The sequence below is a fragment of the Bombina bombina genome, chromosome 11 (assembly GCF_027579735.1).
Source record: "Bombina bombina isolate aBomBom1 chromosome 11, aBomBom1.pri, whole genome shotgun sequence".
NCBI lineage: Eukaryota > Metazoa > Chordata > Amphibia > Anura > Bombinatoridae > Bombina > Bombina bombina.
Window position 1 is genome coordinate 33618373 of NC_069509.1, and position 20317 is coordinate 33638689.

Below are 20317 nucleotides of genomic sequence, written 5' to 3' on the forward strand. Positions count from 1 at the left end.
TTGACATGTATGTATGTATGTATGTATGTATGTATGTATGTATGTGTATATATATATATATATATATATATATATATATATATATATATATATATATATATATATATATATATATATATATATATATATATATATATATATATATATATTTAATATTTAAATAAAAAGAAAGAAAAAGACCCTTATTGTTCCAGCACCCAACTATGTATTGAACAATATAGTATTAGTCTCAGAATTCAGATTGAGCCAAAAATGAAAAACAAACTCTTAAAGTGCGTAATTAATTCTGTTTTTATAAAAATCACAGCAATACGATTATAAGCATTGCCCCCAAATATAGAGCTAATAGTATACAACCCGGGTTGTAGGTAAGAGTTCATAGGTTTAGTCCCTTAGTACTCCGGTGTGTTGGAATTATGTATTCAAATGCCTTTAATTAGCATATTTGTAATCCAAAAGTGGAAATCAACGTTAATGCAGGTGCGGCACCAAATTTTGCAACTCTCTCAATGCAGGATTTATAACTTGTATCGTAGCATTCTTAATGCAGAATTGAAACTTGTATCAACTTCAACAAGATATCATAAAATGGCAACTTAACATTACCATATTCATCTTGATTTTAACAGCTCTGTTCAGCATATTGTAACACGATAAACAAGTACCTGTTTCCTTGGTGTCATGGTGCCAAAAAACTACCTGCTCATTGCTTCCAGCTACTTCAACAAAGACCGGGACTTTCAACTTTGTCACATTTGCTCTTCCTCCGCAGTTGTCGGCACTTTAAGTGCATCCGCACGCCTTATCCTTTAGCGGAGATGTAGATTTGCATACACAGCCGGAAGAAGCCCGAATGGAACCCGGGTGAAACGCGCGTAGCTTGTTTGTTTGTTGGAGCGGTGCAACAGCTGAGCACCGTCTAACAGCTGATCCTCCAAGAAATCTACATCTCCGCTAAAGGATAAGGCGTGCGGATGCACTTAAAGAGCAGACAACTGCGGAGGAAGATCAAAGGTGACAAAGTTGAAAGTCCCGGTCTTTTGTTGAAGTAGCTGGAAGCAATGAGCAGGTAGTTTTTTGGCACCATGACACCAAGGAAACAGGTACTTTTTTATCGTGTTACAATATGCTGAACAGAGCTGTTAAAATCAAGATGAATATGGTAATGTTAAGTTGCCATTTTATGATATCTTGCTAAAGTTGATACAAGTTTCAATTCTGCATTAAGAATGCTACGATACAAGTTATAAATCCTGCATTGAGAGTGTTGCAAAATTTGGTGACGCACCTGCATTAACGTTGATTTCCACTTCTGGATTACAAATATGCTAATTAAAGGCATTTGAATACATAATTCCAACACACCGGAGTACTAAGGGACTAAACCTATGAACTCTTACCTACAACCCGGGTTGTATACTATTAGCTCTAAAATTGGGGGCAATGCTTATAAATCATTGTATTGCTGTGATTTTTATAAAAACAGAATTAATTACGCACTTTAAGATTTGTTTTTCATTTTTGGCTCAATCTGAATTCTGAGACCAATACTATATTGTTCAATACATAGTTGGGTGCTGGAACAATAAGGGTCTTTTTATTTCAATATATATATATATATATATATATATATATATATATATATATATATATATATATATATATATATATATATATATATATATATATATATATATATATATATATATATATATATATATACACACACACACATATACCCATTTTGGTATATTTCATGCCACCATTTCACCGCCAAATGCAATCTAAAAAAAAAAAAAAGTTTTTTTATTTAACTATTTCACAAACTTTAGGTTTCTCACTAAATTATTTACAAACAGCTTGTGCAATTATGGCACAAATGGTTGTAAATGCTTCTCTGGGATCCCCTTTGTTCAGAAATAGCAGACATATCGCTTTAGCATTTCTTTTTAGTAATTAGAAGGCCATTAAATGCTGCTGCGCATCACATGTGTATTATGGCTAGCAGTGAAGGGGTTAATTAAGTAGCTTGTAGGGAGCTTGCAGGGTTAATTTTAGCTGTAGTGTAGAGATCAGCCTCCCACATCACAACACCTGATCCCTCCCAAACAGCACTCTTCCCACCCCACAATTGTCCCCGCCATCTTAAAGTGAAGGTAAACTTTGATGAATGAAAACCCGTTTTTAAAAAAAAATACTATTAAAAACAGTGGCACTTTCATTCATCAGTTTAGAAAGAGCAGCAGTTTTGATTAAAAACTTACCTTTGTTTTTTTCACAGCCAAAGCAGCTTCCCCCACACAGAGATCCTCTCTTCACAAGTCATCGAGGACTCCAATCACGGCATGGCTTCAGGCAATGACTACCCTGGGGGGAAAGCCGTGATTGGAGGAAGCTGGCTTAGTCCTTGATGACGTGTGAAGAGAGGATCTCCGGGTGGGGGAAGCTGCTTTGGCTGTGAAAAAAAAACAAAGGTAAATTTTTAATCAAAATGGCTGCTTTCTAAACTTTGAATGAACGTGCCCCTGTGTTTAATAGTATTTAAAAAAAAAAAAAAAAAGGGCCTCATTCATCAAAGTTTATCTTCACTTTAAGTACTGGCAGAAAGTCTGCCAGTACTAAAATAAAAGTTATCTTTTACGGGGTTTTTTCAGCATATTTACATATGCTGCCATGTAGGATCTCCCCCCTTAGCCCCCAACCTCCCTGATCCCCCCCAAACAGCTCTCTAACACTCACCCTTATTGGGAGTCATCTTGGGTACTGATATATACATACATACACAATATATATATATATATATATATATATATATATATATATATATATATATATATATATATATATATATATATATATATATATATATATATATATATATATATATATATATATATATATATATATATATATATATATATATATATATATATTTTTTATTTTTTTTTTCTGTAGTGTAGCTTCCCCCCCAAAGACCAATCCCTCACCTCTCCCAGATCCCTTAGATCCATTTTATACCCATTCCTTCCCCCTTTCTAACATAACATTTTTCTGTAGTGTAGCGGTTCCCACATGCTCCCTCCCCATGCACGCGCGCGCCTGCTGCCCCCCGTGCACGCATTCCTGCATGCCCCCGCACCCTCTTCAGCCAGGAAGCCATCGATGGCCGCCCACCCACCTCCCACATCAGCTCCCACCCACCATCGGTTGCGGCCATCGATGTCCGGTGCAGAGAGGGCCACAGAGTGACTCTCTCTGCATCGGAGGGGTAAATTTTTTTTTATTGCAGGATGCCTCGAAAAAGCGCCTGGAAGTGATCAGGATCGCTTCCACCGCTTTCCAAGAGCAACGACGTACGGCCTTGGTCATTAAGGGGTTAAAAATTACAACCCCTATTTAAATTATGAAAGTTTTTTTGGACTTGACTGTCCCTTTAAGGCTTCAATGAGCACTCTATTTTTAAATGTTTTTAGTAACATTTATTTATTAAGCAATTTAAAGTTTATTTAGCAATACAAAAAAATATTTTAATACATGTCCTTAGCTATTCTTTCTAGAAGAGCTTTATAACAAATCTTGGAATGCTAATATGGTCTCTAAAATGAGATTCTCTCTTTTCAGGGTAAGAGAATCTTTTTGGTTCTCAATTAGATTCAATTATTTCTTCCATTACTGGAGGTAAGTCAGTCTTTTTTGCCTCAAGATTATAGATCTAAGAGAAAATCCAATGCTCCTAATAGTTTTTGTACTTTTTGAAACAAAGATTAGAAGCCTTCCCCGTCTCCAAAAAACCCTGGCTCTAATTGGAGACCTACTTCCAATTGGAATAAATCAAAAAAATTGTAAAAAAACAAAAAACAAGCTAATCCTGTCCAGAAAACAGCATGAAGGTGCGGCCCCCAACCCAGTTTCTATGGTTGGGGGTAGATTAAAACGTTTTCAAACAATTTGGTCAAAATACGTCCAAAATCCCTGGATTCTGAATATTATCTCTCAAGGATATCAAATTGTTTTCAAAATCAGACCCCCAAGGGGACGGTTTTATTTAACTCATGTTCCAAAACATCCATTAAAAGCTCAGGCTTTTCGAACATGTGAGTCACATCTAGAATTGATGAGTGATTGTCCCCTCTACAGGAACAAGGAAAGGGTTTTTACTCAAATCTATTCATTGTAACAAAGGAGAATACCTTCAGACCAATCTTGGATCTGAGAACACTAAAAAATTTGTAATAATTTCAACTTTCAAGATGGAAACTATAAGGACTATTCTACATTTTGTTCAGCAAGGTCATATGTCCCCAATAGACTTACAGGATGCTTATCTTCACATCCATATTCATCCAGACCATTTTCAATTTCTGAGATTCTCTTTTCTAGAAAAGAATTTTCAGTTTGTTGCTCGTCTGTTTGGCTTAGCAACAGCACCAAGAATATTTTCAAAGGTTATCGGTGCCATTCTATCTATAATCAGAGAGCAGGGTATTGCGGTGTTTCCTTATTTGGACGATATCTTGGTTCTAGCTCAATCTTTTCATTTAGCAGAATCTCACACGACTCAACTATCATTGTTTTTTTTTTTAAATCATGGTTGAAGGATCAATTTTCTAATGAGTTTCTTGATTCCTCAGACAAAAGCTTACTTATTTGGGATTCCAAATAGACTCAGTGTCCATGACTCTTTCTCTGACAGAAAAGAGACAAATAAAGTTAGTTTCGGCTTGTCTGAACCTTTAGTCTCTATCATACCCTTCAGTGGCTATGTGCATGGAGGTGTTAGGCCTAATGATTGCACCATCGGATTATACTTGAATATCACAACTGATATTCTTAGATCCCAACACTCGTTTTTCTCTGACATGGTGGCTAGACCACCAATTTCTTCAGGTGGTCTCATTTGTTCGCCCTACCTGGTCTGTGATTACAACAGAGGCAAGTCTTACTGTTTGGGGAGCAGTATGGGGGTCCCTGACTGCACAGGGAGTTAGGAATATTCAGGAAACAAAGATTCCAATCAATATCAGAACTCCATGCTCTTTCCAAAGCTCTTCAAGCTTGGCCTCTTTTGAAGAACAAACCTTTTCTTTGTTTTCAAACAGACAATATCACAACAGTGGCATATGTCAAACATCAAGGGGGAACTCAAAGTTACCTAGCCATGAAAAAAGTATCTCAGATACTTTCTTGGGCAGAAACCAATTCCTGTTTAATCACTGTGGGATTAACATCCCAGGTGTGGACAACTGGGAGGCAGATTATCTCAGCCATCAGTCACTACACCGGAGGAATGGACTCTCCAACAGGATGTATTCTCACAAATTGTTCAGATCTGGGGTGTTCCACAAATGGATCTCATGGCCTCTCGTAAGAAACTTCCCAGATACCTTGCAAGGTCACGGGATCCTCAGGCAGTAATGATGGATGCTCTAGCAGTCCCTTGGTCATTCCAATAAGCTTATATATTTCCTCCACTAGTTCTACAACCCAGAGTAATTTAAAAAAAATCAAGATGGAACAATCATCTGTACTTCTGATAGCTCCTGCGTGGCCTCTCAGGATCTGGTATGCAGATCTAGTTCAGATGTCCAGCTACCTGCCATGGCATCTTCCTCTAAGATCAGACCTTCTGTCTCAAGGTCCCTTCTTTCATCAAGACATAAAATCTCTGAACTTAATGGCGTGAAGATTGAACGCCTAGTTCTCAGTCACAGAGGTTTTTCAGACTCTGTAATTAATACTATGATTCAAGCAAGAAAACCTGTTTCTAGGAAGATTTATTATAAGGTTTGGAAAATATTTTTTCTTCCCATGCCTTTAGAATTACTAGAATTCTTCAGTTTCTTCTAGATGGTTTAGATAAGAACTTATCTGCCAGTACTTTGAAAGGACAGATTTCAGCTCGCTGTTATGTTTCACAGAAAGATTGCACATCTTCCAGACATTCATTGTTTTGTTCAGGCTTTGTCTAGAATAAAACCTGTAATTAAATCTATTTCTCCTCCATGGAGTCTCAATCTAGTGTTACAATCTTTGCAGGCTCCTCCTTTTGAGCCTATGTATTCTTTAGACATTAAAACTACTTTCTTGAAACGTTTTGTTTCTTTTAGCCATCTCTTCTGCTAGAAGAGAGTTTCAGAATTATCCGCCTTTCTTTGGAAACACCTTACTTAATTTTTTTTCCATCAAGACAAAGCAGTTTTGCGGACTACTTTGACATTTTTGTCAAAGGTTGTTAATTAGAACCACATTAATAGGGAAATTGTTGTTCCCTCTGTGTCCTAATCCTAAAAATGATGCAAAAAAATCTTTACATTCTTTGGATGTTGTCAGAGCTTTGAAATACTATGTTGCCGTCACTAAAGATTTTAGAAAGACTAATAGATTGTCATTTTTACGGAAGGGTCAGAAAGCTTCTGCTATTTCTTTAGCTTCTTGGTTAAAACTTCTGATTCACAAAGCTTATTTGGAAGCGGTGCAATCTCCGCCTCACAGAATTACTCATCCTACAAGATCAGTTACCACATCTTGGGCTTTCAAGAATGAGGCTTCAGTTGATCAAATCTGCAATACTTTTACCAAATTTTACCATTCTGATGTTTTTGCCTCTTCAGAAGCAGCTTTCGGTAGAAAGGTTCTTCAGGTAGTGGTCATTCGTTGATTCTGTTGCCTATAAAAAAAAAATATTCAGTTTTTTTTTAGTTATTAAAATACTTTAATTTGGATATTATTTTCAGCTAAAAAAGCTGTTTATATTTTATGCCTCCCATTTTATTTTGTTACTCGTGGTCTTCCACATCTTGGGTATTATATCCCATATGTAACAAATCATGGACTCTCGCCACCTATATGAAAGAAAACAAATTATGTAAGAACTTACCTGATAAATTCATTTATTTTATGGTGGCGAGAGTCCATGAGGTCCTTTCACTATTATGGGTTGTTTTTAACAGAGCACATCTTTTTTCCTGTTCCTTTATTTATTTATTTTTATTACTCCTTTTTTACACCTCACTTCTTGGCTATACGTTAAACTGAGATATGAGTGAGGTGGGTGGGGTATTTATAGGCTTTGAGGTTTGGGAAACTTTCTCTCCACCTGGTAGGAATGTATATCCCATATGCAACAAATTGTGGACTCTCGCCACCATGAAAGAAATTAAATTTATCAGGTAAGTTCTTACATAAATTATGTTTTTTATTTTTGTAATATTAGCTTTGGGGATTGTAGTTTTTAGATTATCGCCTAGTTATTAAATATATATGATATTGTTCATGTAAAATACATATCTACTGTATGCATCTATAGCACTGGTTTTCAAACCTTTCCTCAGACCTACCTAACATTTTGAGAATATCTGAACTGGAGCACAAGTTAAATAATCAGCCGATTAGTAAACCTGATTATTTTACCTGCTCTCATCCAAGGTAATCCTGACAATCTGGCCTGTAAAGGAGGTCTAAGTACAGGTTTGAAAACCAGTGATCTATAGTAATAGATATACAGGTATACACACACAGGTGGTCCTTGGTTTACAACGGTTCCATTTAAACCATTTCAGAATAACAACTTTTTTTTCCAGTCATGTGACTGCTATTGAAAAGCATTGAGAAGCAGTGCATTTATTAAAATAGGCTGTCCGCTTGTGTTGCAGCAAAGCCAAGCAAGCTGAAATTAATCAGTTTAATAGTATTAGGTTTATAATGCTGTTTAGCATTTAAAGTCTTCATTTCAAAGCTTTAAAAATAATGTATTAGGTGTTACTTATGACAATTTTTAGAGGGGCCTGGAACCTCTCTCCCTCACTTCCCATTGACTTACATTATAATCTGGGTTTCAATTTACAACCATTCCTTCTGGAACCTAACCCCAGCGTAAACTGAGGTGTATATATATATATATGTATATATATATATATATATATATATATATATATATATATATATATATATATATATATATATATATATATATATATATATATATATATATATATATATATATATATATATATATATATATATATATATATATATATATATATATATATATATATATATATATATATATATATATATATATATATATATATACATATACACACACATAAAATTGTGTGTACCCCCCATATCGCCCAGTCCTAATATAATATAAGTATATATATCTATCTCACACACATATTACTTTACTTCTCCCTTGTGCGCTAAAAAAATATCCATGCAGAATGTTTGTAATCTAATCTTGTTAAAGGGACAGTAAACACCAGAATTGTTTTTGTTTAAAAAAGGTAGATATTACCCATTCCCCAGTTTTGCATAACCAACAGTTTTAATAATATACTTTTTACATCTGATTACCTTGTATCTATGCCTCTGCAAACTGCCCCCTTATTTCAGTTCTTTTGACAGACATGCATTACTAGCCAATCAGTGCTGACTCCTAGGAGCTTCATGTGCCTGAGCTCAATGTTATCTGTATGAAACACATTAACTAACGCCCTCTAGTGGTGAAAAACTGTCAAAATGCTTTCCGATTAGAGGCAGTCTTCAAGGTCTAAGAAATTAGCACATGAACCTCCTAGATTTAGCTTTCAACTAAGAATACCAAGAGAACAAAGCTAAATTGGTAATAAAAGTAAATTGCAAAGTTGTTTAAAATTACATGCCCTATTTAAATCATGAAAGTTTTTCTTTTTATTTTACTGTCCCTTTAAATACAGTTACTATATGTACTTATATTTACTATTACAAATTTTGCCTGAAAAATAATAGTAATATTATAATCAAATACCTCTCTGATCCCTTGTCTTAACCCTTTACATGCCTGGCTGGATAGATGGTTAAAGATTCCTGCTAAATAGATTTTTGATTGAACTCTATTACCTAGATCTGGTTATGCTGCACTATCTACATTCTGCACTATACAAAAGTTTGTCTTTTTTTTATTTATTTATTTTAAATTAAAGCAATTAAGTACTTTGTCATAGTATCAGTGAATGTGTTAGAAAATATGAAGTCGATCATGGTCTATTTTTAAATGACAGTATGGCTACCATTTGTTCTACTGCCTCATAAATTAAGATAAAAGGTTAGGTTTACATATCTAAAAAAAAAAAGGTCCTGCATTTGACAGATATGTTGTGATTTATCGGGAACAGAAAACGCAAAGCTTAGGCTTCCCCAGAGGACTTTGTTGCAGTAGTCATTGAATCACTGTCAGCTCTGGCTTATAATCGGGCATGAGAAATATGAAACCACTAGAATGTTTACAACCTGGGAGGGGAATTTACAAAACAATTACAACAGTTAAATGTCCGTCACGGTGGCTGGCTCCTTCACTGAGTGATTACTGTACTGCAGAAGCGCTAAAGTCAGTGCACGTTATAAAATTACCTTCAATCAAGTTCTTCCACTTTGTGACTGACTCGTCTCTCTCTGCACTCTCTTGTAAACGGGCTTTATTTCTATAGCGCAGCTCCTGCATAGCCTCTGTACTCCCCCCACCCCTCCTCCTTTCCCTACAAAAGCCAGTGCGCAATGAACAGTTACAGCCAGCCCTCCTGTACGTCATAGGTCACGTCAAAGGGGGCGGGACTAAAAATCGCATATGCAATTAATCGAGCAGCCCTTATTTATATTTATATTTATATATACACACACACATATATATATATACACATACACATAGAAATATGTTAAAAAGGTACATTGTTCTCTAAGTGGAGTATACAATCGGCATCTCCCCATACTGACAGTATATACAGTAAGTATGACAGTGTATACAATCAGCATCTCCCCATACTGACAGTATATACAGTAGGTATGACAGTGTATACAATCAGCATCTCCCCCATACTGACAGTATATACAGTAGGTAGGACAGTGTATACAAATCAGCATCTCTCCATACTGACAGTATATACAGTAGGTAGGACAGTGTATACAAATCAACATCTCCCCATACTGACAGTATATACAGTAGGTAGGACAGTGTATACAAATCAACATCTCCCCATACTGACAATATATACAGTAGGTATAACAGTGTATACAATCAGCATCTCCCCATACTAACAGTATATACAGTAGGTGTTGCGGTGTATACAATCAGCATCTCCCCATACTAACAGTATATACAGTAGGTAGGACAGTGTATACAAATCAACATCTCCCCATACTGACAATATATACAGTAGGTATAACAGTGTATACAATCAGCATCTCCCCATACTAACAGTATATACAGTAGGTGTTGCGGTGTATACAATCAGCATCTCCCCATACTAACAGTATATACAGTAGGTGTTGCGGTGTATAAAATCAACATCTCCCCATACTGACAGTATATACAGTAGGTGTTGCGGTGTATACAATCAGCATCTCCCCATACTAACAGTATATACAGTAGGTGTTGCGGTGTATAAAATCAACATCTCCCCATACTGACAGTATATACAGTAGGTGTTGCGGTGTATACAATCAGCATCTCCCCATACTAACAGTATATACAGTAGGTAGGACAGTGTATACAAATCAGCATCTCCCCATACTGACAGTATATACAGTAGGTAGGACAGTGTATACAAATCAACATCTCCCCATACTGACAGTATATACAGTAGGTATGACAGTGTATACAATCGGCATCTCCCCCATACTAACAGTATATACAGTAGGTGTTTCAGTGTATACAATCGGCATCTCCCCCATACTAACAGTATATACAGTAGGGGTTCCAGTGTATACAATCGGCATCTCCCCCATACTGACAGTATATACAGTCGGTATGACAGTGTATACAATCGGCATCTCCCCATACTGACAGTATATACAGTAGGTATGACAGTGTATACCATCGGCATCTCCCCATACTGACAGTATATACAGTAGGTATGACAGTGTATACCATCAGCATCTCCCCATACTGACAGTATATACAGTAGGTATGACAGTGTATACCATCAGCATCTCCCCATACTGACAGTATATACAGTAGGTATGACAGTGTATACCATCAGCATCTCCCCATACTGACAGTATATACAGTAGGTATGAGTGTATACAATCAGCATCTCCCCATACTGACAGTATATACAGTAAGTGTTGACTGGGTAGCTCCATCAATTGGATCCTCCTGATGCCTGGAACCTGCGGCTATGTAGCGGAGAAAGGGATTATAGCAGGAGCCCACCCAAAGAACTAGACAGGCTAGCATTCTGGTAAAACAAGAAGTGATTTTATTGGAACACACACTGCTTTTATACACAAACATAGGGTCTTATCTTGCTCCCAAAATCTCCCACCATTCCCGCCCCTCCAGACAGGCTGGCGCCTGCCATAGCAGCCACAGTCCAACAAAGACCCAGGATACAGCGGCAGTTCTCTGGGCAACTGCTTTGTACTAATGTAGGCTACGGGGAGGTCCTGCCCCACTTCATCTGCCTGGCTTAACACAGCTCCTAACCCGAACATGGAGGCATCTGTGTGGACAGAAAAAAGTTTGGTGGGGTTAGGAGCGGCCAGTACTGGAGCAGAGACTAAGGCAGACTTAAGGCTCTGGAAGGCAGCTTTGCAATCGGGGGACCACAGGACCTATCGGGGCAGTCGTTTACGGGTGAGGTCTGTCAGGGGTTTAGCTAGGGCACTGTAGTTGGGGACAAATCTTCGGTAGTAACCAGCGGTTCCCAGGAACGCTAGCACTTGTGTTTCGGTTCGGGGAGTGGGCCAGTTGGCAACTGCCTCAAACTTTCCTTTCCGCAGCCCACTCGGTGGCCTAGGTACTGGACCTCCGAGCGACCAATGGTACATTTGTCGTTCTTTAGAGTCCCAATGGAACTGTTCCTGCCTGGGGCCCTGTTTCTACTCGGTCCCAATAAGGGCTAAGGTCGGGTCGTTCAGGGTCTCCTGGACGAAGTCGGAGGAGGCCCAGGGGGGTTGGTCAAGAGATAGGGGGGGGGAGTCTGGGACAAGGGGAAGTCAGGGGTGGAATGATTCATCTGGGTCCACGGAGCTGGTGCAGTAACTTGGCATCTGGCTTGCTGGCGACTGGTTACTGGGTTGGCATCCGGGGAGTTATTCCCCACAAAGGCTGAGGCCAGGTGGCCGAGGTCATTTCCCAACAAGACCTTGACTGGTAGCTGTTGCATGATGCCCACCTCTACATCACAGGAGCCGGCTCCCCAGTTCAGATGTACCCAAGCTATGGGGGTATGTAACACAGCTCCTCCAGCCACCTGAAAGGCAAGGGTCCTCCCGGTTTGACTGGATCTTGGGGCTAACTGGGGTTGGATCAGAGAGACTGTCGCGCCAGTGTTCCTTAATCCCTGGGCTGCCTGCCCATTGACCCAGACATCCTGGCGATAGTGCCGGTGGTCATCTTGGATCACCAAGCTGACTTCATGCAGAACGCCAACTTCCTCATCTGACCATTCTGCATAGCTATCAAGACCCGCCGCATAGGCGCAGTGGCCAGCGGCCTGGTAGGTCCTGGCTGGAGTGGTCCCCTCGGGGCCGGGGAGGAGTTCCTCGGCTGCTGGGCTGAGGGGTTTCTTAGCTTTGTTGGACAGAACCGTTGGAAGTGGCAGAGTTGTCCACACGTGTAGCACCCCCCTGTATTGCTGGCCCCGGCTGGAGAAGCAGGAGTGGTAGCAGAGCGGGGTATGGGCAGGCGTTCTGGGGCATCCACATACTGATCTGACCCCCTGCAACCGACACTGGGTCTCAAACAGCTAAAGATAGCAGTCGATCTCCTTCACTCCATCATCCTAGAAAGCCCGGAAGGCGGCATTGGGTAGCTTCTGGGTCTGGTAGGAGAAGCTAAGGGGTCCGGAACAATTCCCCCCCCCCCCATAGACTTCTGCAGCTCATCAAGTGTACCTTAATAGCGTTGGCAATGACTCGAGTAACAATCTCCTCCAGGGGGTTAGATCCATAGAGGTCCAGTTGCCACTGGATCTGCCTCTGGAGGTCCGACATGGTGGTCTCTGGGGTTGAGGTGGTACTGGGCCATCTACTGCTTTGGTCGTCATCTGACCCACCCGCCGGCTCGTTAGCCTGATCACCCTCCATCAGCTCAGCTATGAGTGCAGTCATTGTCTTGTTACCAGCTACTCCTCCTCTGGCTTGCAGTAAACTCTGCAGTTCGTCCTTCCGGAGCCTGTGATACTTTTCCATCCGGCAAGGACTTCAGGTGGTGGTTTGTATGTTCCAGGTAATCGGAAGCATCCCACCGCTGCCACCACTGTGACAGATCCCAGCTACCCCGACTGGGTAGCACCGGCAATTGGATCCTCCCAATGCCTGGAACCTGCGGCTATGTAGCGGAGAAAGGGATTATAGCAGGAGCCCACCCAAAGAACTAGACAGACCAGCATTCAGGTAAAACAAGAACTGATTGTATTGGTAAACACAATCTCCTTTTATACACAAACACAGGGTCTTATCTTGCTCCCAAATCTCCCGCCATTCCCGCCCCTCCAGACAGGCTGGCGCCTTCCATAGCAGCCACAGTCCCACAGAGACCAAGGACACAGCGGCTGCACTTCCAGGGTGTCATTTGAAAGCTCTGTATGACCGTGTATACAAATCAGCATCTCCCCATACTGACAGTATATACAGTAAGTGTTGCAGTGTACATATGTATGACAGTGTATACAATCAGCATCTCCCCCATACTGACAGTATATACAGTAGGTGTTGCAGTGTACATATGTATGACAGTGTATACAATCAGCATCTCCCCATACTGACAGTATATACAGTAAGTGTTGCAGTGTACATATGTATGACAGTGTATACAATCAGCATCTCCCCATACTGTCTGTATATACAGTAGGTATGACAGTGTATACAATCAGCATCTCCCCCATACTGAGTGTATATACAGTAGGTGTTGCAATGTACATATGTATGACAGTGTATATGTCAGGATAGGTAAAGTCCAGAGTTAGACCCAAATGCTAGAATGAGGGTAGTAACACCCTAGCACAGTGAGTATATACCAGGACCTGACCCTGCGACAGTTACAGTATAATATACTCGCAGAAATAGACTGGAAGATGGCACAGCAGGGTCAGGAGAAGAAACTTCGTGTAGATAGGGTTAATCAAAAGAGTAATCAAGCAAGCAATGTCCAGCAACGTGTAATCAGGTAGGGGTTAACCAATAGAGTAATCAAGCAATGTCCAGCAACGTGTAATCAGGTAGGGGTTAACCAATAGAGTAATCAAGCAAGCAATGTCCAGCAACGTGTAGTCAGGCAGGTAGGGGTTAACCAAAAGAGTAATCCAGCAAGCAAAGTCCAGCAACAAGAAATCAGTCAGATAGGGGTTCAGGGTTGAGAATTAAACAAGCTCAGGTTCAGAATATCAAAGATACAAAGAGTACTCACTTAGCCAACGAGTGAAAACAAACAGGCACCGGAGGAGAGAAGACGCCGGAATAAGAAGCCATTCTGACGTCAGACGAGAGGGATGGCTTCAGCCAAGTTGCTAGGCAACAGAACGTAGCGCAACAGCGCCGAAGAAACCAAGGCAGAGAGAGCGATCGCGACAGTATACAATCAGCATCTCCCCATACTGACAGTATATACGGTAGGTGTTGCAGTGTACAGTATACAATCAGAATCTCCCCATACTGACAGTATATACAGTAGGTATGAGTGTATACAATCGGCATCTCCCCATACTAACAGTATATACAATCAGCATCTCCCCATACTGACAGTATATACAGTAGGTATGAGTGTATACAATCAGCATCTCCCCATACTGGCAGTATATACAATCAGCATCTCCCCATACTGACAGTATATACAGTAGGTGTTGCAGCATACGTAGGTATGACAGTGTATACAAATAAGCATCTCCCCATACTGACAGTATAAACAGTAAGTGTTGCAGCGTATGCAGGTATGACAGTGTATACAATCAGCATCTCCCCATACTGGCAGTATAAACAGTAAGTGTTGCAGCGTACGTAGGTATGACAGTGTATACAATCGGCATCTCCCCATACTGACAGTATATACAGTAGGTATGACAGTGTATACAATCGGCATCTCCCCATACTGACAGTATATACAGTAGGTATGACAGTGTATACAATCGGCATCTCCCCATACTGACAGTATATACAGTAGGTATGACAGTGTATACAATCGGCATCTCCCCATACTGACAGTATATACAGTAAGTATGACAGTGTATACAAATCAGCATCTCCCCCATACTGACAGTATATACAGTAAGTATGACAGTGTATACAAATCAGCATCTCCCCCATACTGACAGTATATACAGTAAGTATGACAGTGTATACAAATTAGCATCTCCCCCATACTGACAGTATATACAGTAAGTATGACAGTGTATACAAATTAGCATCTCCCCCATACTGACAGTATATACAGTAAGTATGACAGTGTATACAAATCAGCATCTCCCCCATACTGACAGTATATACAGTAAGTATGACAGTGTATACAAATCAGCATCTCCCCCATACTGACAGTATATACAGTAAGTATGACAGTGTATACAAATCAGCATCTCCCCCATACTGACAGTATATACAGTAAGTATGACAGTGTATACAAATCAGCATCTCCCCCATACTGACAGTATATACAGTAAGTATGACAGTGTATACAAATCAGCATCTCCCCCATACTGACAGTATATACAGTAAGTATGACAGTGTATACAAATCAGCATGTCCCCCATACTGACAGTATATACAGTAAGTATGACAGTGTATACAAATCAGCATCTCCCCCATACTGACAGTATATACAGTAAGTATGACAGTGTATACAAATCAGCATCTCCCCATACTGACAGTATATACAGTAGGTAGGACAGTGTATACAATCAGCATCTCCCCATACTGACAGTATATACAGTAGGTAGGACAGTGTATACAATCAGCATCTCCCCATACTGACAGTATATACAGTAGGTAGGACAGTGTATACAATCAGCATCTCCCCATACTGACAGTATATACAGTAAGTATGACAGTGTATACAAATCAGCATCTCCCCCATACTGACAGTATATACAGTAAGTATGACAGTGTATACAAATCAGCATCTCCCCCATACTGACAGTATATACAGTAAGTATGACAGTGTATACAAATCAGCATCTCCCCCATACTGACAGTATATACAGTAAGTATGACAGTGTATACAATCAGCATCTCCCCCATACTGACAGTATATACAGTAAGTATGACAGTGTATACAAATCAGCATCTCCCCATACTGACAGTATATACAGTAGGTATGACAGTGTATACAATCAGCATCTCCCCATACTGACAGTATATACAGTAGGTATAACAATGTATACAATCAGCATCTCCCCATACTGACAGTATATACAGTAGGTAGGACAGTGTATACAAATCAGCATCTCCCCATACTGACAGTATATACAGTAAGTATGACAGTGTATACAAATCAGCATCTCCCCCATACTGACAGTATATACAGTAAGTATGACAGTGTATACAAATTAGCATCTCCCCCATACTGACAGTATATACAGTAAGTATGACAGTGTATACAAATCAGCATCTCCCCCATACTGACAGTATATACAGTAAGTATGACAGTGTATACAAATCAGCATCTCCCCCATACTGTCAGTATATACAGTAAGTATGACAGTGTATACAAATCAGCATCTCCCCCATACTGACAGTATATACAGTAAGTATGACAGTGTATACAAATCAGCATCTCCCCCATACTGACAGTATATACAGTAAGTATGACAGTGTATACAAATCAGCATCTCCCCCATACTGACAGTATATACAGTAAGTATGACAGTGTATACAAATCAGCATCTCCCCCATACTGACAGTATATACAGTAAGTATGACAGTGTATACAAATCAGCATCTCCCCCATACTGACAGTATATACAGTAAGTATGACAGTGTATACAAATCAGCATCTCCCCATACTGACAGTATATACAGTAGGTAGGACAGTGTATACAATCAGCATCTCCCCATACTGACAGTATATACAGTAGGTAGGACAGTGTATACAATCAGCATCTCCCCATACTGACAGTATATACAGTAGGTAGGACAGTGTATACAATCAGCATCTCCCCATACTGACAGTATATACAGTAAGTATGACAGTGTATACAAATCAGCATCTCCCCCATACTGACAGTATATACAGTAAGTATGACAGTGTATACAAATCAGCATCTCCCCCATACTGACAGTATATACAGTAAGTATGACAGTGTATACAAATCAGCATCTCCCCATACTGACAGTATATACAGTAAGTATGACAGTGTATACAATCAGCATCTCCCCATACTGACAGTATATACAGTAAGTATGACAGTGTATACAAATCAGCATCTCCCCATACTGACAGTATATACAGTAGGTATGACAGTGTATACAATCAGCATCTCCCCATACTGACAGTATATACAGTAGGTAGGACAGTGTATACAATCAGCATCTCCCCATACTGACAGTATATACAGTAGGTAGGACAGTGTATACAATCAGCATCTCCCCATACTGACAGTATATACAGTAGGTAGGACAGTGTATACAATCAGCATCTCCCCATACTGACAGTATATACAGTAGGTAGGACAGTGTATACAATCAGCATCTCCCCATACTGACAGTATATACAGTAGGTATGACAGTGTATACAATCAGCATCTCCCCATACTGACAGTATATACAGTAGGTATAACAATGTATACAATCAGCATCTCCCCATACTGACAGTATATACAGTAGGTATGACAGTGTATACAATCAGCATCTCCCCATACTGACAGTATATACAGTAGGTAGGACAGTGTATACAATCAGCATCTCCCCATACTGACAGTATATACAGTAGGTAGGACAGTGTATACAATCAGCATCTCCCCATACTGACAGTATATACAGTAGGTATGACAGTGTATACAATCAGCATCTCCCCATACTGACAGTATATACAGTAGGTATGACAGTGTATACCATCAGCATCTCCCCATACTGACAGTATATACAGTAGGTATGACAGTGTATACAATCAGCATCTCCCCATACTGACAGTATATACAGTAGGTATGACAGTGTATACCATCAGCATCTCCCCATACTGACAGTATATACAGTAGGTATGACAGTGTATACAATCAGCATCTCCCCATACTGACAGTATATACAGTAGGTATGACAGTGTATACCATCAGCATCTCCCCATACTGACAGTATATACAGTAGGTATGACAGTGTATACAATCAGCATCTCCCCATACTGACAGTATATACAGTAGGTATGACAGTGTATACCATCAGCATCTCCCCATACTGACAGTATATACAGTAGGTATGACAGTGTATACAATCAGCATCTCCCCATACTGACAGTATATACAGTAGGTATGACAGTGTATACAATCAGCATCTCCCCATACTGACAGTATATACAGTAGGTATGACAGTGTATACAATCAGCATCTCCCCATACTGACAGTATATACAGTAGGTATGACAGTGTATACAAATCAGCATCTCCCCATACTGACAGTATATACAGTAGGTATGACAGTGTATACAAATCAGCATCTCCCCATACTGACAGTATATACAGTAGGTATGACAGTGTATACAATCAGCATCTCCCCATTCTGACCGTATATACAGTAAGTGTTGCAGCGTACGTAGGTATGACAGTGTATACAGAGACAGACAGCATCCCGCCATACTGACAGTATATACAGTAGCTGTTGCAGTGTACATATGTATGACAGTGTATACAATCAGCATCTCCCCATACTGACAGTATATACAGTAGGTATGACAGTGTATACAATCAGCATCTCCCCATACTGACAGTATATACAGTAGGTAGGACAGTGTATACAATCAGCATCTCCCCATACTGACAGTATATACAGTAGGTAGGACAGTGTATACAAATCAGCATCTCCCCATACTGACAGTATATACAGTAAGTATGACAGTGTATACAAATCAGCATCTCCCCATACTGACAGTATATACAGTAGGTAGGACAGTGTATACAAATCAGCATCTCCCCCATACTGACAGTATATACAGTAAGTATGACAGTGTATACAAATCAACATCTCCCCCATACTGACAGTATATACAGTAAGTATGACAGTGTATACAATCAGCATCTCCCCATACTGACAGTATATACAGTAGGTAGGACAGTGTATACAATCAGCATCTCCCCATACTGACAGTATATACAGTAGGTAGGACAGTGTATACAATCAGCATCTCCCCATACTGACAGTATATACAGTAGGTAGGACAGTGTATACAATCAGCATCTCCCCATACTGACAGTATATACAGTAGGTAGGACAGTGTATACAATCAGCATCTCCCCATACTGACAGTATATACAGTAGGTAGGACAGTGTATACAATCAGCATCTCCCCATACTGACAGTATATACAGTAGGTATGACAGTGTATACAAATCAGCATCTCCCCATACTGACAGTATATACAGTAAGTATGACAGTGTATACAAATCAGCATCTCCCCATACTGACAGTATATACAGTAAGTATGACAGTGTATACAAATCAGCATCTCCCCATACTGACAGTATATACAGTAAGTATGACAGTGTATACAATCAGCATCTCCCCATACTGACAGTATATACAGTAGGTATGACAGTGTATACAATCAGCATCTCCCCATACTGACAGTATATACAGTAGGTAGGACAGTGTATACAAATCAGCATCTCCCCATACTGACAGTATATACAGTAGGTAGGACAGTGTATACAATCAGCATCTCCCCATACTGACAGTATATACAGTAGGTAGGACAGTGTATACAATCAGCATCTCCCCATACTGACAGTATATACAGTAGGTATGACAGTGTATACAATCAGCATCTCCCCATACTGACAGTATATACAGTAAGTATGACAGTGTATACAAATCAGCATCTCCCCCATACTGACAGTATATACAGTAAGTATGACAGTGTATACAATCAGCATCTCCCCATACTGACAGTATGTGTTGCAGCGTACGTAGGTATGACAGTGTGTACAGACAGACAGTATATGCTTATAGCTTAGCGTACGTAGGTATGCCAGTCTGATATGATCGCGTCACGGACCGTAAGGTTTATGTAATCTAACACCTTCTCAACCGCACCTGAGATCGGGGCTCCGCTGGAACAGCCCCCGGGTGAAGCTTCGCATTTCCCGCTCCGTACCTCCCGCCATGTTTTAACTCGCAGCCAAAGCCAGCGACAAAGGCCCGCCCAC

General features: G+C 39.9%; 1 protein-coding gene across 2 annotated transcripts in view; it reads right to left on the bottom strand.

Moving 5' to 3' along the window:
* HIRIP3 (HIRA interacting protein 3) overlaps positions 1 to 20308 on the bottom strand; it is a 69450-nt gene extending 49142 nt beyond the window's left edge. The window contains exon 1 of one of the 2 annotated variants that reach the window (XM_053694852.1): positions 20205 to 20308. In XM_053694852.1, coding sequence (XP_053550827.1) covers positions 20205 to 20275 — 71 coding nt within the window. In that variant the 5' untranslated portion in view covers positions 20276 to 20308. Of the gene's footprint in view, positions 1 to 9390; positions 9543 to 20204 lie in introns of those variants that run through there. The other variant, XM_053694853.1, reaches the window with a different exon arrangement.
* Positions 20309 to 20317: the final 9 nt, after the last annotated feature.